Raw genomic sequence first — 23,287 nt, 5'->3', positions numbered from 1 at the left:
ATGCATGGGCCATTATATCGTATTCATGGGCCTTAAGGATATATATGGAAATTATTTCAGGTTTTTTATTTTTGGGATTTATTCAGTTAATTCTTCCGGTCTGAACAATTTTATGCACAGGGGAAAAAGTGCTTTACAGCATGGCTTAGACTGAAAAAATGCATACTGAATGCACAGGGAAAAATGGCAATTTTTCAAAAATATCCAGACGTCTGCTTTCATCAGTGGGAGAAAATGTGCACATTTCAAAGATGAGCACTTATGTTTACATTTGGAAAACAATGCACAGACTTTCATGCAAACAGGCAAAAAGCTCACAATCTGATGAATTCAAGTTGGAACAAGCTTCAAGATGGGCTCTGGAGAACTCCAGTAAGCTAAAGGTTCTGTGATTCACATTTTCCTAATGGGCATTGTATAGGGAATAGCAGGAGATTCATTCAGTGGTGTTTTTAGGAAATCTACATTACAGATGTTCAGTTTCAGGCCATTAAAGCTCACACTTGGTTTGTACCAGGGATGGGGAAGCGATTTCTTCAGTTTGCATTTCATGCATGTATTTGTTTTACACCTTTGAACCCATATGCGTATTGAAAGCCAGTTATTCTACAAAATTTAGGCGCCTCTTATTTTTTCAAGGGAATTCTCCAATTAAAAGAAATAAGCAAATAAAATGCTTATATTGGGGGAAGTACACACAAAAATGCATATATTAGTGAACATAAAATTTAAATTACATGTTATATCCGGAAAATTGCTTTCAGGAAATTAATGCTTTAGGTAAAATGGTATAAAATGCATATATTCCAAAATGTGCACAAAATATAAATTATAAATGTTCATGTAAATGTTTTCTTGCTTTTTAAAATCTCAACAACAGTAATGAACCAAACTTAGATAGGAAAAACAAGAGCATGAGAGAAACCAAAACTGACAGATTCATCCATCCCTGATTTGTAATTAATGAATGTTTAGTTTTGAATTCAAAAATCACCAGAATGCTTCCTCCTCCCACACCCGCACCCCCACTCTGCACATCTGTTTCTCCAAAGTGCCCAGAAACTGCACAGGGAAAATGGAGCACTGGCAGCCAGCTTGGAAGCAGAGCATATGGAGAGAAAACTGACTGGCCTCTCAAGCACACTGGCTGCCTTCCTTGATGCTGTTTCTGTCACCTCCTTGGACTAGTGAGAGGATGCCAGACAGGATGGGTGTTACCCCAGCCAAGCTAACCTCTGGTGCTTTGACGGGCGCATCACTGCTTTCAGCTGTGGTGGAAGATGGAGCCTTGAGGGCAAACATTTTAGCGAGGACCTTCTGCCAAGGTTATTGGTTTTCACTGAGGAAAATGGCCCTCTCCATTTTCCTCAGCAAGTAGCGGGGTGACAATAAACCCTAAATGTCTCCCAAAGCTTGCAGGTGCCAGCAATCCAAATAAACGTAGAGCAATTAACAGAATTAACACAGCTTTAAATAGCCTGGCTCACCAGATGTAGAATCCTAGCAGGGTTCCATAAAACAGAAAGTTATTAGAGATTAAACCATTAATCATCTGTTCAGAGAGTAGATGCAAAAACCATTTGGTCTGTAATGGCTAATAATCAGAAAGGAAGGCCTGCATTTGATGGGCACAATTATGCCATCTCAATTCTCTTTTTCTATCATCTTCTATAGCTGCCAGTTCTATAGCCACTGCTCTGCTCTGCGCTTTTTGCCAGGTGAGGATGATGTGAGGCTGTGAGGAGAATACTTATGTGAAAGATGCCAGGTCTTATGCCTGGCATCAGTACCAGGCATGCTGGTCCCTGGAGGATCCGTCACAACCTATGCCATCCTTTCTGTTTCAAAGTGTGTACTTTTTTTCATAGGCCACTCTTGTAGAGATTGGATCTACTCTTCTTATAAAAGAGCCTTCAAAGGCTGTAGGTACAGATTCTGAGTCAGACTAAGGGGAGAGGGTCGGAATCTGCACCTGAAATATCAGGGCCAGTGGACCCAGACAGAAGCCAGAGTCTCAAATTCTGTGGGAAAGTTTGGTGAGCATCCCAAAGTGGAGTGGGGTGGGCCTAGCCTCATTAACCCAAAAGACATGTTATCAGATTAAGAAGGCAGAGCAGCTAAGAAGCATCAGGTGCTCTAGACCAGTGGTTTTCAACCACCAGTCCATGGACCAGTGCCAGTCCGTGGGAGATTTCTTCCAGTCTGTGGGGGAACACATCCCACTTGCTGTGGACCAGTGGAGGGGCTGGCTGTTCTCTACCACCTCTTCCTCAGTTGGCATTGTGCTCATGGGGGGTGCGCCGGTCCAGCTGGGGGAGCCAGGGAAGGGAGAGACAACTCAGTGGTAGCCAGCGGGGAACCACACTGCACTGATTTCAGTATTTTGCTCTTTTCTTGGCATGTTTTGTTGCTCAGTTTCTGATTGCTTTGGAGAATTTTCTTTTTTTCTTTTTTTCTTTTTTTTTTTTGGTAATGTGTTTGGAAACGAATACACAGAATACTGTATTATGTGTATGGTGTTTTCCTGTTTTTGCCAGTTCCCAGCTATGCAAAGGCTGAAAACCACTACTCTAGATGATGAGCCTTTAAGCAGGTGGATTTTTCCTGAAGGTATATGTAGTTCACTTTTTTCAGTTTGAAAGGGGGAAGGGGTGCTCAGTTTGGAACGAGCTTCCTACTGCGAAGGCTCACTTCCCAAATGGCCACCATCCTAACTGTGCTGTGTCTCTTTCTTAGTGACTTATGGAATGCTGTTCTTTTGTATCACAAAGCCAGAGCAACTGGTCAACTTTAACATAATAAAGCCTTTCACTTAGAAAGACTTTGTCCTGGTCCGCTTGGAAGGAGAGGGATGGTGGAGAATGGTCACTGTGACTCCGGCCATGCTATAAGAAGTGCTGAGTTAGGGAGCTGCAGCTGCCACTGTCTTCACCATTCTCAGTAGTTCTGAGCCCACTTCTGATATGGGTGCAGCCACACCAAAGGTACAGCCCAGGGCCGATGGGTATGATGAAGATGGCAACAGCAGTTGCAGTGAATTCACCCAGCACTTGGCTTTACGGTGCCTGGATGAAGGAGTCCCGGGTTCCAGGACTGCACTGCTGACCATGCCTCTGCCCATCCCCTCCACCCCCTGGTAAAACTGAAGGGGGCACCAGGGTCTTGCTGGAGGGTGACACTGGAGAGTCCATTCCCCAGGGCTCCCTCAGACCTGGTTGAGTCCCTGCTAAGTTTTTAGTTGTAACAAAGAGAGGGACTGATGAGGAGTGATTGCGTGGACTACACAGTTCATCCTGCTGGTAAGGAGCAGCATTTTTAATGCTCCCCCTCCATCTGCAGTACTCACTTCATTTTTTATTTTCCCAACACAAAATAACATTCAAGGAGCAGCATTCACAAGGCTGAACTGGCACAAGTCATTCTCCCACTTCCTTCCTATCTGCCAGCTAGCTAGATCACAGGTTAAATATATTAAGGAGGTTTAGTTCATTAGGAATACTCAGTTTATGAGTTTATTTATTATTTAATTTATATCCTGCCTTTTTGTCAAACAAAGGTGCTCTAAAGAAAGAATAAAATGCAAATTAAAAATAAATTCTGAACTGCAAGATAACATTTAAAAAAAAAACAAATGTGACACACAAGCAATTTAATTATATAATATATAATAATAAAACAGTGGAAAGAAGCTATCTGTCAGATTCTCAATTTCTGTGAAGATCCAGTCATGACCTAAGCATTATTAACCATACTACTTAAAATGGTTACATAATGCATTTCAAGTGTTCAAGGTTCTTCGGCTATATTATATAAGTACTCCTTAGTACAAAGTAGGGCAGTGATATCACCATCTGTACTGCAGACTGGGAGGAGACAAAGTCCAAGGCTGAAGGAGCAGCAGTTTGCCTAACACTGCCCGAACAGTTCATGACCAAGATGGTTTCTGAAGGGGTGAGATCCCTGGTTTGCATTCTGAGGGCCAAATAGGCATTACCTTGTTCCCAGCTTGAAAACCTGGGATGGAAGATTTAAAAAAATAAGTAAATAGCCAGTGCACTCCAGATAGCCCAGCCTGGAATGTCAGAACACAAGGCCATAAGAAGACTAAGGATCCATCTAATCCAGCATTGTGTTCCCACAGTGGCCAATCAGATGCCTGTGGGACACTCCCTGGAAGCACATATGGACAACAGCACCCTCTTCCTCATGCTCTTCAGCAGCTGATCTACAGAGACATATAGTCTATGATGTGGAGAGAGCACACTGCCAGCATGGCTAGTAGCCATTGATAGCCTTCCCATCCATTAATTTGTTTAGCTCACAGTCTGTGGAGATGGCCAATACCCTCTGGACTCAGAGGATTACATGCATCTGATGAAAGATACGTCATATCTTGGTGGTGCAGCCTCTCTCACTCCCTTCCTCTGTAGAACATCCCTAACCTTTCTTCCATGTGCTTTCAGAGAACAAGTGGGCAGAGTTCTTTCTATGCTGGCTCCCTGAGGAGAGAGGAGGATGTTTGGAGCATGGATTCCCGGCAAATATCTTAGAGCTCTTTCCCAGAGCTAAGACTCCAAAAAATTTGGTGGCTCTCTTGACCAAAAGCCATAGAACTGTGATGCCAATCCCCTTTTAAAGCAGACGTATGCAGAAGTACGCTTTAATCAATGGGAGGGGGAAATGGAGACATTCTAGCCAGCAGGGAGGAGAAGAGACTGCAGGGTATGAGTTCGGATTGTTACACAGATTCCAACTAGATTGTGCCCAAAAAGCATCAAGAGGTTGGTCCCAACAGAAGTAGGTTAAGTTAAAAAACAACAGTAAAGAAATGTTTTCACTTGCTAGAGGTATATTCAGAGAGAGAAAGAACCTCTCGGGGCAGGGAGTTCCAAAAAGAGGGCACCACCAGGGAGAATCTCAGAAGGGTTTCTCAGAAGGGTCTGAATCTCAGAAGGCAATTACACTTCCAAAAGAGCTGCAAGAGCTGATCATAAAGGATGGGAAGAATTAATGTAGGAGGCGATAGCTGAAGAAGCCAGGTCCCACACTGCCTAGGCCTTTAGAGGTCTTGAATTACACTTGGAAATAAAGTGGTAGGCTGTATAAGAGGGACATATGAGCCTAGCACTGACACACATCAACATTTAAAGGTAGCATTCTGTACCAGTTAATGTTTTTGTTAGGAAGAAGAGGGGCATGCACTTTTCAGAAGTAGCTGTTTAGAGAGGGTTCAACAGACTGCATGTTCAGAGATACATTCTGTGGTGATTTATTGGGTATACTTTGGTGAATAGAGAGCAAAGAAACGGTGTGTTGCCTTGAATGTGCAAAGGGAGTAAACCGCTTGCTCACAATAGTTTGAAGAGGGTTCCTGTCAGCTAAGTTCAGGGGATGATAAGGTAGGAGATAGTACTTGTAAGCAATCAGGTACAGAGTTATGAAGGAGTCTTCTGGGTGAGGTTTCTGTTCTGCTATGGATACTTCCCCCCCCCCTGCAACATGTTTAATCCATTTTCAAAACATGCACATATTTTTCCACAAATTATTTTCCTCTTCCCACATTTATGATAGTGGTCGTTAGTACCAGAGGGTAACTGAAAGCAACTGAATGGCATTTTCACATTTCAACTGCCCCTACCTTCTCTCAGCCCCCTTTTCTCACTGCTTTTGCTATACAAGTTGCCCCTTTTAGGGGAAGTCAGGTATGCTTTATATTCTGTATTTTTAATAGAGTTCTTCTCATCCCCCATACTGAGAGGGCTAACAGTATATTCTCAGAAAATAGGAAAAAACTGTAGAAAAAGAAACAATGCAATTTTTTTCCTTTTTTTAATTTAGCCTGTGCTGTCAACACTTCTTTCCTTATAAAATTACTAATTTTGCACACACTTTCACATTTTTCTCCTAGTTAAATTAATTCTTTTTTAACTTGAGAAAACTGCTGTTTCCCAAACAAGGGCGTCTTATCTATCAATTTCTTCAGTACTTCCTTTTTCTTTTATTTTTCTTTCTCTAAATGAATCATGTGCTTACCTTTATTTCTTATATAAATTTGTTCTCTTCCTCCTTCCTCTGGCTTAAGTTTTGTTGATGTTGTTCCTATTCCCAGTGGTCTGCTGCCTGCTATGTCGATCTGCAGCATTTTTCTTTGTCCTAGCAATGCACCTGTGCTTCTGTCCTAAGCTTCCTTTCTCTCCTAAAGTCTGCTACAGCTGTCAACAGTTAGTGTATCAGACAGAGCTGAGTTAAACTTTTCTCAAAAGTTTTTTTTCTGCATACATTTCTGAGCCCCTTTTCTCAGACACACAGCAGCAGAAGTGAAGTCATTAGACTTTCAATGAAGCTAGAAAAGCTTTTAATAAATAAAATAAATCAAATAAAATAAAGAAGAGAATGTTAATATTTTTTGCAACACCCAAGTCTGGGGTGTTTATGGAAGATACCAAAAGGTGGCTGCCAATGCATTTGCTCCTGGTGCTATTTGCAGTGGGAGCCAACATAAAAACTGCCAGCGCTGAGCCCTATCCCTGAGTAACTATTGGAGAATTTCTGTTCCCCCAGGAATAGCTTAGTGAAATGCTTCCTGCTCCAATTCTTCTGCTCAACATAAAGCAAGCCATTTCTGGGGAGATCACTTTCTGCTACTTCCATCTGTCATGGCTTGCTTGCATTCCACTCAGCTTTACTCTTTACCAGTTGCACTTTGGCTGTGCAAGGACAGGCATGCTGTTAAGAAGTACACTGTTAAAACAGATGCAATACTCAGTAAGGAAAATCCAGAAAAATTAGTTGAAGAAGATCAATGCAAATGCAGATTGGAACATTTACCTCTTTGAGGCAGCCCATGAAATTATTGCTGATAGGAGAACCAGGTAAATCCGCAGTACTGGGGCTCCCACCCACGTAGAAGAAGTCATCTGACCCTAGCATGGTATAGTCCTCTTGTGTGTAGCCTGTGGTAGTGAGGATTCCATCCACAGAGATTGTCACCTGTTTGAAGGACACAATGGACAAAACAAAAAAGAAGGAAAAGAAAAACAAAATTCCCAGCAATGACCTTACTGTTCTTAGAAGAGCAAATCATCTCCCCTATGTTTTACGCAACTTTTAGTACAAGTTTTGCTGAGTTTGTTTATCCAATTCCATTTTCTGGTCTGCTTTTTGCTCCTTCCCTTCAGTTCTTAGTTACCTCATTGTCAGTTCAGTAACACTACTAAAGTCAAAGAGAGCTCCTCTATCTGTCATGATGGTTTCCATTAGACCAGGCCAGAAAATGGAGCTGTTCTTGGAAAAGAGAGAGCAGCTGAGCTGATTTTATGATTAATTGCTTGTTATCGGTAGTGTTTATTGTTAGTTACAATCGTTAGTACAGACACTAATGAAGACGAAGCTGATATATTTGATTTTGCTGATTTTTTTCTGCTTACAGCACACTGACGATCATGCATTCAGGGAAGGGAGGGATGGAGGGGAAGGGGAGGGGAGCTCACTTTCAATACATTATGGATGAGCATGCTATGTACCTACAGAGACACACACCCACCACCCAGCACTGCAACGTAAAGGGAAAAAAGAAGTAAAAAATAAAATTCTCATATATATATATATATGAAAGAGAGATAAAATTTAAAAAGAAGAATATAAAACGAAAAGATAAAGGTCAGCCACACACCAGCAAGTGTGAGGAGCAAAAGATGAAAGTTCAAAGAGAGAGAGAGAGAAGTGGAAAGTGTACACATACACCATACCTCGACACGCCCATGCCAGTCATATTCAGCACCCAGAAGAACAGAATAAAAAATTGAGAGAGAGAGAGAGAGAGAGAGAGAGAGAGAGAGAGAGAGAGAGAGAGAGAAGGAGGAGGAGAGAGAGAGATTTTCACACTTGCATGCAGTCATTAAAAAAACAAAAGTTAAAGCTAAACTAGAGTAGAAGAAAAACCCGTCCAAACCTTAACAGAAAATAGGGAAATCTTTAAAAACATATCCAAAGCCCATAACACATGGAGGGTGAAGGGAGACGGAGGGGGAGGTGGGGTGTGGTGGGGGAAAGGTAGTGAACATGAAGTGCAGTCGGTTATAGTCGTGGCTTGGAAAATAGATAGGGAAAATAGAGACTGAGACACAGCACGGTGGGTTGGGAGAAGAGGAGGGTCTTAACCAGATGCGGACATGCCATGCAGAGTGCATACTGAAACAAACAACTGGCTGAGCTCCTTTTGGCCGTGGCAGATAGGTCAGAGAGAAGAGAGAACAAGAGAGAGAATGTGTAGAGGAAGGTGGCAGAGACATAGGTTAGAATGACATGGGGAAGAAGAGGAAAGCTCGGGCCAGTTTTGCCTACAACAGCTGTTGCCACAACAAAGAGATGAAGAGGGAAAGAACGGCCTCACCACAACAAACTATAGGCCCTGACATGGTTGTTGAGCTAAACTCCTTCAGAAAATTCCAATGAAACAGAGAAGCAAAAAGACAGAGCATGAAAGAAAGAAAACTTGGAAGAAGAAGAAAAAAAAAAAGAATGCGCAAAATACCATGGTGGGAATAAGGGGATATACATACATACATACTTATGTATGTATGTATACGTATATTTGTGTGTGTGTATATATAAAACTAGATAAAGTGAAGAAGCCAATGAAAGAGATGATGAAACCCCATTTCCAGAACTGTTGTATTTGTTTGTTTGCTTCTTGTTGTTTTTCTGTTGTTGTTAAAGGTTTTTTAAAGAAAGAAAGAAATAGGACGAAAAGGTGTTTACAGCAAAATCAATAGAGAAATCAAAGAGGGGAGAGGTAAGTATAAAGAGGAAGGGAAAATAGGGTGGTGGGGGATGGAGAGGTAAAGGCAGGTAACACACGGCAAACCCAAAAAAAGAGACAATAAGAATGATATCTACCAGACAATGTAGTTTGTTTACCATAGCGTGTCCAATGCCTGAGTGCTTTGCGGAAAAGGGGGAAGAAAGGAAATTAAAAAATTGTGAACAGAACGATTGTTAATTAAAATAACTAAAAGCAAAGATGAGTCGTTAGGGTGTTAGTACATTAGTCGGTTAGTAAAAATGACACATTGCATGAATGGTCTAGTGTTAGTCTTTCAAAAAAAGGCGTGGGGCGCCCGACACACACAGTGAGAAAGAGGACAATATGAGCAGGACTGTCTGGGAAACCATGCCATATAGATTGTTAGGAGGAAGGGAGCTGTCTACCCTTCCCATTCTCCTTATGGTGTTCTTGTCCACCCCACCTTGAGAAATTTTAGTAACAATCCCCGCTCCCCAAAGCTATCTCAAAACTAAAGTATATAAGCAATACTTACTTTCCAAAAGCCCATTAAAAGTGTATTTCCCATCCATACCCCTCCACCCCACAGAAATAAAGATATACCATCATGAGCAGCTCCAACCATGTTCCATCCCACTGCCCAGACCACTCCCTTTCCTTATAGTAACTGCAGTCATTGCTACACTCGTGTGTTGTTCAGTTGTTCTAACCAACCGAATGTATCTCTTGGGTGCAGGCTGTTGCTGGACGGCTCCCTGGGGGTTGTCCTTCCTGTCCCCCAACATCCATTTTTCTCTTTAAAGCAGTTGGACTGGTGGCTCTCAGGAAAGACATACAGCGTATGAGAGGCTGGACTAACAGAAACGACATGTAGCTCACCTGTGGTACTCTGGAGGGTAGGGAGAAGATTGCCTATTTGTGGAAGGCGTGATGACTGCTTGCATCAGGTATTTTGGAATGAAGGGAAGAAGGTTGATAGACTTTAACATGTCCTTTGGGGGGAAGGAAAGGCAAACTTCTATTTTCACTGGTAGGCTTGCAGTCCAGAACCCAGGACTCTGACAGAAATACTATCAATTTTGGGGAAAGGGCACATGTCCACTTTAGAGGAATCCCCCAAAATAAAAATGCTTAGCCCCTTTAATTACCTCTAGATTGTTAGTATGTCTGCATAATTATTTTGAAGGAAACACTTGCCTCTTGTAGCAGTTTCTCAATTTTTACATGTCCAATGCAATCATTAAAATGGAAGTAGCTTATAGGAGTGACTAATTAATGAAAAACTTCTTGGGCTGCCTCACTTTTGGAAATGGCAGTTTTCTGCTTCATATTCCCTTCACCCTTTTCTCAAAGGGTTGGGCACAAATGCAACAACAACAACAGAATTTTAATAGACAGGCAGTATCCTATTTCATACGATCATTAATATAAATCGTGCTGCAATAGGAGAGGCAACCTCTGTTGCAAGACAAACAGCATTTCCCCCACAACCACGCATGCCAGCATTGGCATTGCCCTAGAGATCACTTACGCTAGCACAACATGCTAGTGGTGTTGTTGAACAATTATACGTTTGAAACAGGGATGGAGCAATGGCAATATAATGCCATTTTATTTCACTTTTGATTAAGAAAATTAATACTTTCAACATCCTCTGATCACATGTATGTCAGAAGTATTCTTGCCCTCCGCTTAATAAATGAGGGGAAAGGGGAAATATAATAATCATAAGCAGCAGCAGCTGAGCAAATGTGTTGACAAAGATTATGAAGTGTTAGTGTCTGGCCTGGAGCGGGACACATTGTTTTACTTAAATATCTCCTTTCTGAGAATGCTGGTGAAATAGATCGGCCATCTCACATCTGCCACACACAAAAGCTTTCCATTTTCTAAAAATACAGTTTTCATTAAAACAACAGTAAGATAGATTAATTGTGACACAAGCAGTGACAACCCAAGAACTAAATCAAGCACAAATGGTAACATCTGAGGTTTCCTACAAGCAACTCTATACATATCCAAGAATCACATGGTGAAACACTTCATGGATGTACCGTTTCAGACTGCAGATGCAGAAATAATATAATAGAAAGTACTCACATAGAAATCTCCCCACACCTAGAAAACAAACGTGTCAGGGAGAAAGCTTTAAGCTAACAAAGAACCCAATGTGCTAATTTTCTAGGAACTTTTTCTTCATAGAGAAGCACTGAACTCCCACAAGAAACCTGAAGTGGTACAATCCATTGAGAGCTGTGCCCATCCACGGGCTTTATGTCTCTGCCTGACCAGAAAATGAGAAAGGTGTTTAAAACAACAGCAACTGATCTCCAGTTATAATTCTAATTGCCAGTGTTCTCTGCCTCTCATTTTGAACTGGCAACTCAGGCAGGCGAAAATGATTAAAATTCCTTTGGACATGGCCTGTCATTTCAGGCCAGTTCTCACTCATTCCCAGAAAAATAATATGCACCATTAAGCAAAATGGTCAACACATCAGAGACAGAATTTCAGGGAGCAGTCATTTTGAAAATGTAAGACAAAACTAAAACAATAAAAAGAAGGAGCAAAAGAAAAAGAAGGTCTATAGCATCATGAAAAAATGAGCAAATATAAATTGTAGTTTGAAATTATATTTTGAGGCTGACAGTCCTTTGCTGGACAGATGAGGATGCCTGAATAAAATGGCATCGTTAGATCCATCCACTGCATAAGGAAGGAAATTTACATCTGTACTTGATCCAGTGGAAATAGAAAAACATTGCCTTCAGTTACAGCCCTCCTGTGTCACTTTGAGCTGAACCTGGCAAGAAAACAAGCCACCATTTTGCTTACACACAGAAACATCAGACCTACAGAAAGAAAGAGCTGTAGCCCTGGAACAGAAAGCACACTTTAAAAAAAAATCTTTTTGAATATGGCATCCTTTATGAAATTTGAGATTATCAAAATGTAAGAAACCCAAGAACACCCAAGGAAGGGCTAAAGCTGTGGCAGAGCTCCTGCTTGGCATGCAAAAGGTCCCCGTTTCAGTTCCAGCCATCTCCAGGCAGGACAGGAAAAAAAATGGTGTCTCAGTTCCCAGTAAGCACCTGCCAGTCAGGGCTGACAATATTGGACTAGATGGACCAAGGGTCTCTTTCAGGATATGGCAAGTTCCTGTATTCTTGAACTGTGGGAAGTTAAAGGTAAAATCACTGTAAGGAAGCAGGGAATGGTTCTGAGAAGTTCCTACCTAAATAGATAGCAAAAACTTCATAAATTAAAAGACATCTTTTAGAGGATTCATGTGGTCACTGGTCCTGCAAGATATAAGCTGAATCTTCTGGGTGGCAGGAATATATCAAAAGAGCCCAGAGAATTCTCAGTATCTGCATTCATGAAATAATATGAATAGAACATCATCTAAACTGCTATTTTCAGGCAACAATTTTAAGGATTCATTATACTCAAAAGACTGCACAAAAGAAATTTGGGCACAAATTTCTACACTAGGTTTGTGGCATTATTAGAACTCAGACATGGCATCACTGGACACTTGCTCTGGCATGTAGCTTGCCTCTTCCAAGTCTCCACACCATAAGACTAAAATGGAAGCTAATAAGTAAATCTAATTAAAAGATTGTAAAGGTAATCAGAAATCTTCACACCACTGAGTCTAATTCTGATGCTGAGCAAATTGGTAGAGGATGTAGCCAAAAGCAGAACAACTAAAATACACAGATGAATGGAAGGGGGAAGCATATAAGTTGTGAAGGGAAATCATGCTCTAAAATTAAACTCAATATAATTTTTGATGGTCAATACATTATTAAAACTGTTCCGCTTTGTACTGTGATATTCTACTAGCTCTGCAAATAACAGAAAAGCAGTTTCTTGCTCCAAGATGAGTTATAGTGAGTTGTATCGTGGTATTACTTCATGTTGTCATATAATAGAGTTCAAAAATGTGCACAAATGCATCTCATTGCAAAAATGCATGCAGAAAGAGTTCATTCAGTGAATTAAAATAAGTACATTTGAAAAAATGCATACAAAAATGCCCGCTAATTTCCCTAAGTAGGGAATCAAGATGGAACCAACTTAACATTAGAAAAATGACAACCTAAGTGAAACTAACTAAAATGAGAAATGTGTCTATCCCTTCAAGAAACTTCATGGAAATTTTCTTCTTAGTGCTTTGAGAAGAAGGGAAAATATTGGCCTAATAACCTACAATCAGCAAAATGGCAAACGGACAGATTTATAGACGGTTAAGGAAGGGACAAAGGACAATGAAGAAACAATCTCAACTTCCTTTGGCAAATCAAGAGCATTGTGAAAAAAGCAGCCTGCACTTTTGCCTGTGGCACTCATGAAAATGTAAGAAAAAGAAGTACTCCATGTGAGTAAGGATCAGCTTCAGTAAGGATAAGAAGGGACAATATTGTAATGTAAGATCTTGAGTGTACTTGAAAAAATAAAAACAATTGTGGTATTCTCACACAAGATACTGTAAGTAGCACAAGCAATATGTGATTTAACAACAAAAGTAATATCTGCACCAGCACTATGCCTCTAAGGTTGCTTGTGGAACTCCCCACCACTATGTATAGCACTGGCTAATAGTGTACTAAGTGGTAGTAGGGAGGGGAAGAATAAAAGTATAATAATGAAAGACAGAAGCAAGTAGGTCATACACTCAGTGAATACATTCCAAAGCTGACCAAATGGCTAGATTTATGGGAGGAGATGGCAGGAAATACAGCAATTATTTAGCTCCCTGTGCTTCTGTAGAATCTGTTCTTCTTCCAAAGTTTCCTGGAAGATCTTGCAGTGTATCTGTGTCCTGTTTCTAGCTTATACACTCAGCACAGCACTGATCACTTCTTCACTAGACAGACCTTCCTTGCTTGCTTGCTTGCTTGTCAGTCTGCTTGCCTGCTTGCTTTGATCAGCACGTCCAGGAAGACAGCAAAAGCCTCCTAGAAGGTGGACACAGAACACACATCTGAGCCAGCCACAAGATGCTGTGTTCGCTGAGCCACTCCTTACACCCAGTATAGCCTTCTTTGAAGTCTGGATATTCTCTTTCCAATTTCTTATATTAAAGAAGGAAGGCGTAAAAAGTATATTTCACAGTCAATTATACATTCTCTGTTCATTTTGTCTTTAAAAACAGGGCTACTGCTCACTATGAATTGCAAAGTAAATCAGCTTTACAAGCTGTTCATCCAGAAATATATTCCAAAACATTAAACACTGCTGCAGGTAAGATCATTATATTTATTACATTTAGAGCACTGGATCATTCAACAGTGTCTCAAGCATGGGCCCATGCACACACAAAACCAGTGTAAGAGAAATCCAGGCATCCTAGAACCTGCAGATCAAATGTTTCTTAAGAGAAATGAGAAGTCAGCTGCTGATTTTGCTTAAGGACTGCAGATACTGGAAAGCTCTGGAAATTGAACCTAATTATGCAAGGAAATGCCCGTGGGGAAAAATGGTTTTCCTGGCCCCCAACTGTGATTAGCTAATGTCCTTAGGCATGAGGATTATTACTTTCTATTAGTGTAAATGTTCCCTGAAGGCATCTTTTTCAGCCTGTAAAGTTGTATAAACTGATTGTTGTTAACATTCATATGAGCAAGCAAAATAAGCAAGCTATGTTTTGCTTACATCAACAAGTGTAGGTCTGAATGCTAGCAATCTAGAACACACACACACACACACACACACACACACACACACACACACGATTTAAAGTATTAATGTAGAAGAATCTTGGCTTACAAGATATTTACACTATTTACAGACCACCAAGACCCCACATCGTTTACATACATGATATAAGGTTCATCTTTCATGCTGCAGATGGATTCAAGTGACCAGATATATTTCACCAGCTTTCAGAAGCAAGGTTTTTAACATTTATCTTGCTTATTAAATATTCATATTTACATTTTATGAGGAGTTGCAATATTTTAAGGATGAATGTCTAAGTGAGAACATTATCTGTCTATAGAGAAGCAGCAGATGGGATTTGAAAGGGGCAACATTAAAGAAACTCAGGTAGGACATGGTAGGAAAGAGACCCCTCCAAGGTGGCCTTGACTAAGTCCTAAGTCCTTCTGTTGTTGCTGTTGCTGTTGCTGTTTCCGTCCTCACAGGGAAAAGTGAGCAGAGGCAAAAACAGCCATAATATTGATTCCATAACGAAAACCAAAGCAAGGAAATTAGGAGATCTAGACAAAGTATGTCCAGTTAAGTGACAGGAGCATAAAGTCAAAGTAAGTAACTCATGCGCAAAAGGGGAGAAAAGGCAGAAACAAAGTCTACCATGAGCCTAGTCCACTCAGAAGTTCTTCCACACAAGCCTTCTTGAAGTGATCTCGCTTAAAGACCATTCATTGTAACAGGCTTTGTGCAAGAGAACATCCAAACAGGACTGGGTCCTTTACAGAATTAGAGCAAAGACGACATGGAAATGGTTAAATCAATTAACAGGACATAAAGGAGAAAAAGGGAGAGGATAAAGCGGCTGCAGAAAATAGTCTCCATTCCTACTGTAATTAAATGCAACAAGAATATTACTGATAAGATTGAAATGTAATTAGGGAAATAATAAAAAAGAAAGAAAAGGAGGGGGAAAAGAGCAAAGGAAAAGGGAGATGAAAGTAAAGTTAAGTCACAGAATCGTATTGTTAAATCAAATCAGGGGAGGAAAGAAAAAGACAGAAAATTATTAAGTGGAAATGAAGATATTGCAATGAAGCTAGACTACAATAAATTCATGTGCGCCTGCTTTCCTGTGCAAGGTTAGGGTCCAGATGCTGAGGTGCACCCACCCCAAGTTGCTCTGTGTCTAGCAGCTGCCTTCGAACTGCCCATCTACCCCCAGCGTTCATTCACTAGAAAAGAGCCTTCCCAGCATTCTCTCTCTTTCCCCATTACCTGCCGCAGGTTCCGTGTCACTTTAACGTCGTGCCACTGGTTGTCATTAAATTTGCCACTGACTGGCTCCACAATGGCCTCAAAAGCTCCGGACCCCAGGTTAATGATCAACGAGACCGCACCATCTTTCAGAGCCAAGTTGACGTAATCAGCCGACTTGCCCGTGTGCAGGATCAGCCCGTTGCGCTGCCATGTCTTGAAGGAGAGCGTGATCTCATCACTGCTGCTTTGAATGGGGTTCTGGGAGAGGTCATAGCACAGGTATTCGGAACCACGGAAGGTGGCTACATTCTCGTCTCTTGCTGCAGAAAGAGAAAGAGACAACAGATCGGTCACTCTTGTTTCATGTAATACTGCAACTCTTCGAAAACTCTCATGACGTTCCTCTTCTGCCATTGCAGCAGCCACCTCACATTGCACATAGAGAAAATGCTAGAAAAGTCAGCTCATGCTACTTAGATAGTTACGTCATACTGAACCAGGTCACTGGTGCATCGAACGCAATATGTTCTTCACTGGCTCTCTAGGGTCTGCGGTAGAGAAGGGCTGAGCCCTGTGAAGAGATGCGAAGGACTATACTTGGACATGTCAGCTGCAAAACATGTAGCCCACCAGTGACTCGTGGCCCTTCCTGTGTGGCCCTTTTTTGCCCAGTGCAAGGCCTATCTGGGGAACTGAATCCAGGACGTCTTCTTCCTACAGACCAGATAACGGAAATCTTTTTAAGCCTGAAAGCCACTTTTTCCCATGGGTAAGCTCTTGGAGGTTTGGGGACAAAATAGGTCATGACTTTTCATACCTAAAAGGGTCACAAAGCATGGTGACTGCCTGTGGAGTACAGGGCAACAGTATGACTTTGTCAAATATAAAAACCTTTTAATTTTAATCCCCCACACACTAGTTTCAGTTCCTCCACCCAGCAACAAAGTACAATGGCCAATACTCATTCTGCACACATTTTTCTTAGTATTTGATCTACATTTCAGAGTAGGAGCGAATGGAATGGTGATCTGATCCTATTCAAGCAAACCTATTAGAAGGCCACCATGCAATACACTCAGGTCTCCCTATAAGATTTGTCCTGTGCACAGATCCTCTTAATCCCATCTCTTTCATGAGCATCAGGTCCTCATTTAACTGTCTAACAAAGTATGCAAAGGAGGAAGATTTATTGCGGGTTAGTTTTATTGTGAAGTCGGCATTGTCTATGGAATCGTCTAACAGATAACTTAATGTGACTAATTAACTGCTTTTGACAAATTGCTCTTAGCCACTAGGGGTTTTAAAAATTGACTAATAACTAAAAATCAATTATCTTGATGGATTTCTCCCTGGTTTTCATTCATTAGTAAAGAAGCATAAAGCCAAAGAAGACCATGGAACTTTATGAGATAAGACTGAAAGAATGGAGTGGGGCAAGAAATGGAGGGTTGGCAGGGAAAAGGACTTTCAAAGAGTAATGCAGGAGGGAAGCCAAAGCAGCCAAATGACATGTCCACTCGCAGAGGGTTTGTTTCGAAAGAACCCACTAACAATCCTATTATCAGTATCATAGTTTGTATCCAGTCAATGTCTGCTGCATTTCAGTCTCAGTGAGACAAGCTAGTGCTGACCAAATCCCACTTATTTCTATACAAGCTAAAGATACTTAGCTTAGTCTGGACCAGTCCCATAATTCTTAGTAAATCACACATCCTATTGAAATGTGCAAGCACAAAGCAGCCACACTTGGGCATATGCAATTCTCTGAAGGGCTACTACAATGTGACTATTTATTTTACAAAATGATTAAAAAAAACCTATAGCGTAACCAAATCCCTGTATTACACCTAGAGCATAATGCAGGGATTGGGTGGAATATCATCTGAACTGCAAAGGGGTTATAAATATTAGGACTTACTCTGTACCACTGTCCATCATTCAGTAATTCACAGATGGAAATGGTCAACTTCCAGGGAAGTCTGATGATGTTTTTATTAATGATCTTTTCAACAAGGAATTCCAGAGGTGCAGAGGAAATAGTATGAAACCCACTTACTTAAAATATCTCAGTGGAAAGGTTTTAGTTAACGCATGTACATTGTCCATTAGCACTCTGGCCTATATTAGCAGGTAGTTGTCTGGTCCAGAAGAAATGCTGATAACAATTACATTTCTGAGACAGTGAGAATAGAGCGGGGCAATCCAAGAAATGGATCACCCCCACCCCATTCACCTCTATGCCATAATAATTTCCTGGCCTAGTTGTTTCCTCCAAAGGAAGGAAATGTGTTACAATCAACACAGATACATGCTCTATTTACCTGCAGTTACTTCTGAACAAATAACTGAAGTCCATGGTCAGATGTCAAATAATATCATTATGACTGAGCCATTTCCCCACAACCAAAGAATTGAAGCATTGGATATACATTTAAACAACTGTGATAAGGGAAAGGCAAATGTAAAGTCAGTCTAAATTATATTAATATGATGCACAGCTCCAGCCATTTGTATGGAATTTAAGTAAGTTTTCAGTGCAATGACTTAAATGAAACTGTGTGATGAATCCAAACATTAAATTAGGGAAACCATTGTGCCAGAATCATTATCTTGCATCATGTGCTTTCAATATATGCCAGAAAGCACATGATGCAAGATATTTCACATCTACAGTCAAGACTATAATTCTATACACAGCTACCTGTATGTAAGCCCTACTATAAAACATGGAACTTGCCTTTGAATAAGCATGTATAGGATTGCTGGAAAAATGTGTCACTGAGTGAGTTTGTGTGGGAGAGAGAGAGAGAGAGAGAGAGAGAGAGAGAGAGAGAGAGAGAGAGAGAGAGAGAGACTCACATAGTGTGAGAATCAGACATTCTCCCTCTGTAAGGGGGGAAATGAATGAATGGGAGCATCATGACAGGGGGAAAATAGGGACAGGCTTGCGAACCCAAATCAGTGTAACAGGAAATGGCAAGGCTAGCAAGGGGGCAAAGGGAAATTCTGCATTCTTCCTCATAAGGAAGAACCTATGGGGATAATGCCAAGGTTTTTGCACTGAAGCAGACTGGGATATACATATCTAATTGCTGCCAACTTTAATTGAATGGCTCAGCTCTTCCAACAAAGTAGCACAAATTTAGTTTGGTGAGGGGTAGTCCCATAAGAACCTACAAGAAGGGCTGTGTCTAAGCACATGAATGCATTCATTGGATGCATGATATTTCGGCTTAGGCTCCATCAGTGAAAAAGACCACAGCAAGCAGCCTGGAAAAGGCCGGGGAGTTTCTGTTGGTCATCAAATGGGATGGCCTACTGATCGTCCAGATATAAAATGCATTCAACAAAATAACACAAGACAGTTCTTTATCTCTTAGAACATGGGTATGCAAACTCATGCCTTCTAAAAGGTTTGGTCAGCTCCCATAAGCCTCAGCCAACTTTGGTCAGGGATTATGAGAATTGTAGTTCAAAACACCTGGAGGGTACCATGTAGTCTACCCCAGTCCTAGATATTTTCACAACTAAACAAAGCAGCAGGAATCCAACATAAAGATAAAATATGATGCTATTTTTCCATGTATGTGCTCAGTCTGGATGCACTTATCTTATTAAGCCAATGTATGCATGAGTCTTGTGCTCCTTTCCCTCTTCTATTCTCAGCATGCCATGACTGAAGACTTCCTAGATTAATCAAGCACAAGTTTCCATTTTGTTCAATCTGAGACTTTTTTCTTGCTAGGTGCAGAAACACACCCCTCCCTGCCCCAGATCTGAAAGCAGATATTGGAAAACTAGAGAGTCACTTGTTCCAGAGAGAGTCACTTGTTCCAGTGTGCAGAGAAAGGAGGGACAGAGTAGCATCAACAGTCTGCACAAGCACAATGTTTGTGTATATGGTGGATTAACAAGCAACGATACATGTAGAAAAATGGCATATGGTGATATCCCTAAATCTCATTTCCATGTACACAATTTCAGAACAGTTTTAGTCAAAAGTTGATGCTTTTTCTGGAAAAGACTACAATTCTCAGTCAGCCAACTCAGTGCCAACAGACTGAAGAAGGTGGACTTAGTGGCATCTAAAGCAGGTCCAGCTTCTAATCTGAAGCTGCCCTGAACAAACTGTCTGGATGGAAGATCATTGGGAATGTATATGGTCTCCAAGCTCTTGAAAGAAGACTTGGATTCATGTGTAACAAACAGGCTTGAAAGGAGTTGTTCTACACTTTTACTCATTTGTCACACTGAGAGATGGACATGGCTTTCTCTGTTCAAGAATTAATACATCTGAGTTGTGTAAGAGCACTATGGCATCTGTGATAAGAATCAGCGATTTCTTCCTTATTCCTACTCATCTCTTTGACCTTTGGACAAACTGATCTGATTATTTTAGAGAGCTATCAAGACATAGTAATCTTGTTCTTGAGCAGTAATAGCTAATTTCAAATGATGTATGCATCACAACAGCAGGAGAGAGATTTAAGAATCATAAGTGACTTATTTGTAAGCACTGTTCTGTCTCTAGCCCAACATAAAAGAAGACATAATCCAGAGATCTTCCAGATAAACATCAGAAACAAAAAAAATCAACTGACCAATGCAGAGATGGCACTCTGCATTTCATAGTATTAGACACTTAACATAAGAGGACAATAAGAGGCTAGAAAATAAACACATAAATAAACAAAATCTGTAATCTACTCTACTCCAAGACAGGAGATTTCACATGCTGTCCGTCACCCAAAGCATTAATCAACATAGTTTAGAGCAGAGTATACTCCCAGTAAAGAGCAAAGAATGTTAGCAAATACCTGGAGATGTAACACTTAAATACAGGTATATCCAAGCTGGTGCTGGGAGGGGGTGGGGATAAAGTTGATGCTTCAGATATATTCTCTGCTATAGGTCAGCCTTGAGGGAAAGGGATTTTAATAGACAGTGGTACTCCCTTCATCCAGCTAATATATCCTTAATACTCATCTGTTTTAGCAATGATTGCCTATCATATGGCTGAATGTTTCATATATGTCTCACTGAATCCATCCTGATTATCAGAAAAGTAAAAGCCAGGGGATTTGTATGTTTCTTCTATGAAACACAGAAACATAGAAACAGAGGGAGTCAGAAGGGACCTCCCGGGCCATCTAGTCTGACCTCTGGCACCAGCCGGCTTCACTCATGACATGCCCACCATGTGCACGTCCAGCCTATCCTTGAACACCCGCACTGATGGGGCCTCAATGACCTCTCGTGGAAGCCCATTCCACACCCTCGGGGTCCTAACCGTCAGGAAGTGCTTCCTGGCATCCAAATGGAACCTTGGCTCCCTGAGCTTTGCTCCGTTGGAACGCGTTCTGCCTTCCTCTGCAGGGGAGAACAGGTCTCTATGAAATTTAGGACAGAGTCTGTACTCCAAAATGTGAAGGACATTTTTACACTAGCTAAGCTAACCAAAACCTCATACAGATAAATTACTTATGAGTTTAACAGCATTCTAGGTTTGATTACTAAGACCCTCCCACCACTATTAACTTGCAAAACATCTAGGGAACAATCCTATAATCTGATAGCCCATAGGATACTACAGATTCCCACATCTGAGGTCAGAGAAGAGAATTCATGGTCCATCCCCTCTCACTCCCAAGTGGCATGGAAAGAACTGCACTCTCTCTTTCCAAAGTTGGGAGTGCAACCTTCAAGTGGCTACTGTGATGAGTGGGGAGGAGACAAGACTAGAGAGCCCAGGATCTGAGCTACTGTCAGACCTTTCCAGACTTCTGTCTGCTCTTCCAAAATGTTTTCACTCACCTGGCAAAAAAGCCCATCTAACGAAATGGAAGGTGCAAGGATGGCGAAGCATCCTTGTGCCACCCTACATTAGATGAGCAGAAGCCTCTCGGTTTGGTGCCTTACGATCATCCCAAGATTTTACCCTTGTGATTTTTTTTTATAAGACAGACTCCTCAAATGACTAAAAAGCTGGCTAACTATTATTTTTAATTTCTTTTTATAGGGTAGAAGCATCAGCTGGCAAAGGAGAAATGGAGAGCTGTGTTCTTCACCTGATGGATCTCTGCATTTCCATGCTGCCCATTGAATAGGGGGCTTCATTTCTTCCACCTCCAGCAGGGAAGGTGAGTGAACTGATAAAGGCCCTTCCTCCCCAGCCAGCAGTGGACTGGGAAAGGAGAACATGCTTGCTTGCATGCTCACCTTTGCCTGCATGGAATTGCTGGTCACCCATGGCAATTCTCTGCCTTATAGGCCCGCTGTGACGACTTTGCCGAGCATTTTAGGGAGAAAATCGCTCAGATTCGTCACGAGCTGGATTCCACTATTGATTCAGAGGTTTTAAGGGAGACACCAACGCTGCCGTCTGGTCCAGAATTATTGGATGAATTTCAGTTATTGCGGCCTGATGATGTGGACAAGGTGCTTGGACGAGTACGTCCTACCACTTGCCTTTTGGACCCTTGCCCGTCTTGGTTAATAAAGGATTCCAAGCACGAGATTGGAACCTGGATCTTGGAAGTGGTTAACGCTTCTCTGAGGGAGGGTCGGGTGCCTGCCCCTTTAAAGGAGGCGGTAGTCCGACCGGTCCTGAAGAAGGCGTCACTGGATCCAGGGATGGCCGCTAACTATAGACCAGTGGCCAACATCCCGTTTCTGGGCAAGGTGTTAGAGCGAGTGGTGGCGGGACAACTCCAAGCACTCTTGGATGAAACTGATTATCTGGACCCATTTCAGTCCGGCTTCAGACCCGGGTACGGTACTGAATCTGCCTTGGTCGCCCTGTACGATGACCTGTGCAGGGAGGAGGACAGGGGGAGTGCGTCCCTGTTGGTTCTCCTGGACCTCTCAGCGGCTTTCGATACCATCGACCATGGTATCCTTCTGGATAGGCTGGCGGGATTGGGGGTCGGAGGCACCGCTTTGCGGTGGTTCCGCTCCTATCTCAACGACCGATTCCAGAAGGTGGTGTTGGGGGACTATGGCTCTGCGCCATGGCAGCTTTGCCATGGGGTACCGCAGGGTTCCATTTTGTCAATATCTACATGAAACCGCTGGGAGAGGTCATCAGGAGGTGTGGGCTGCGGACGCATCAGTATGCTGATGATACCCAGCTCTACCTCTCGTTTTCCACCAATCCAGGTGAGGCAGTGGCTGTACTGAACCGGTGCCTGGCCGATGAGGGCCAATAAACTGAAGCTCAATCCAGACAAGACGGAGGTCCTGTTGGTTGGCGGTTCAGGCTTCGGAGAAGGTGACCTGAACCTTGTCCTGAATGGGGTTGCACTCCCTCCTAGGGACAAGGTCCGCAGCTTGGGAGTGCTCCTCGACCCGGAGCTTTCACTTGAAGCTCAGGTGACAACAGCGGCAAGGAGCGCTTTCCTCCAGCTTCGGCTGATTCATCAGCTGCACCCCTACCTGGAGTACGACTGCCTTGCAACAGTGACTCATGCGCTGGTGACTTCCCGTCTTGACTTCTGTAACGCGCTCTACGTGGGGCTACCCTTGAAGACGGTCCGGATACTTCAATTGGTTCAGAATAGAGCTGCCAGGCTGCTGACGGGGACT

At 42.0% G+C, this 23,287-nt stretch overlaps 1 protein-coding gene across 17 annotated transcripts in view; it reads right to left on the bottom strand.

Annotated features, from left to right (window-relative positions):
* NRXN3 (neurexin 3) overlaps positions 1-23,287 on the bottom strand; it is a 1,430,678-nt gene that overhangs the window by 1,004,222 nt on the left and 403,169 nt on the right. For all 17 annotated transcript variants that reach the window (XM_044437223.1, XM_044437237.1, XM_044437228.1 and 14 more), the window contains 2 exons: positions 15,722-16,023; positions 6,829-6,990 (listed from right to left, as the gene is read on the bottom strand). In XM_044437223.1, coding sequence (XP_044293158.1) covers positions 6,829-6,990; positions 15,722-16,023 — 464 coding nt within the window. The remainder of the gene's footprint in view (positions 1-6,828; positions 6,991-15,721; positions 16,024-23,287) is intronic.

This window comes from Varanus komodoensis, unplaced genomic scaffold (assembly GCF_004798865.1).
Source record: "Varanus komodoensis strain SLA01 unplaced genomic scaffold, ASM479886v1 scaffold3, whole genome shotgun sequence".
Taxonomy (NCBI): domain Eukaryota; kingdom Metazoa; phylum Chordata; class Lepidosauria; order Squamata; family Varanidae; genus Varanus; species Varanus komodoensis.
Note: the sequence above shows the minus strand (reverse complement) of the source record. Positions and strands in the feature narration are given on the sequence as shown.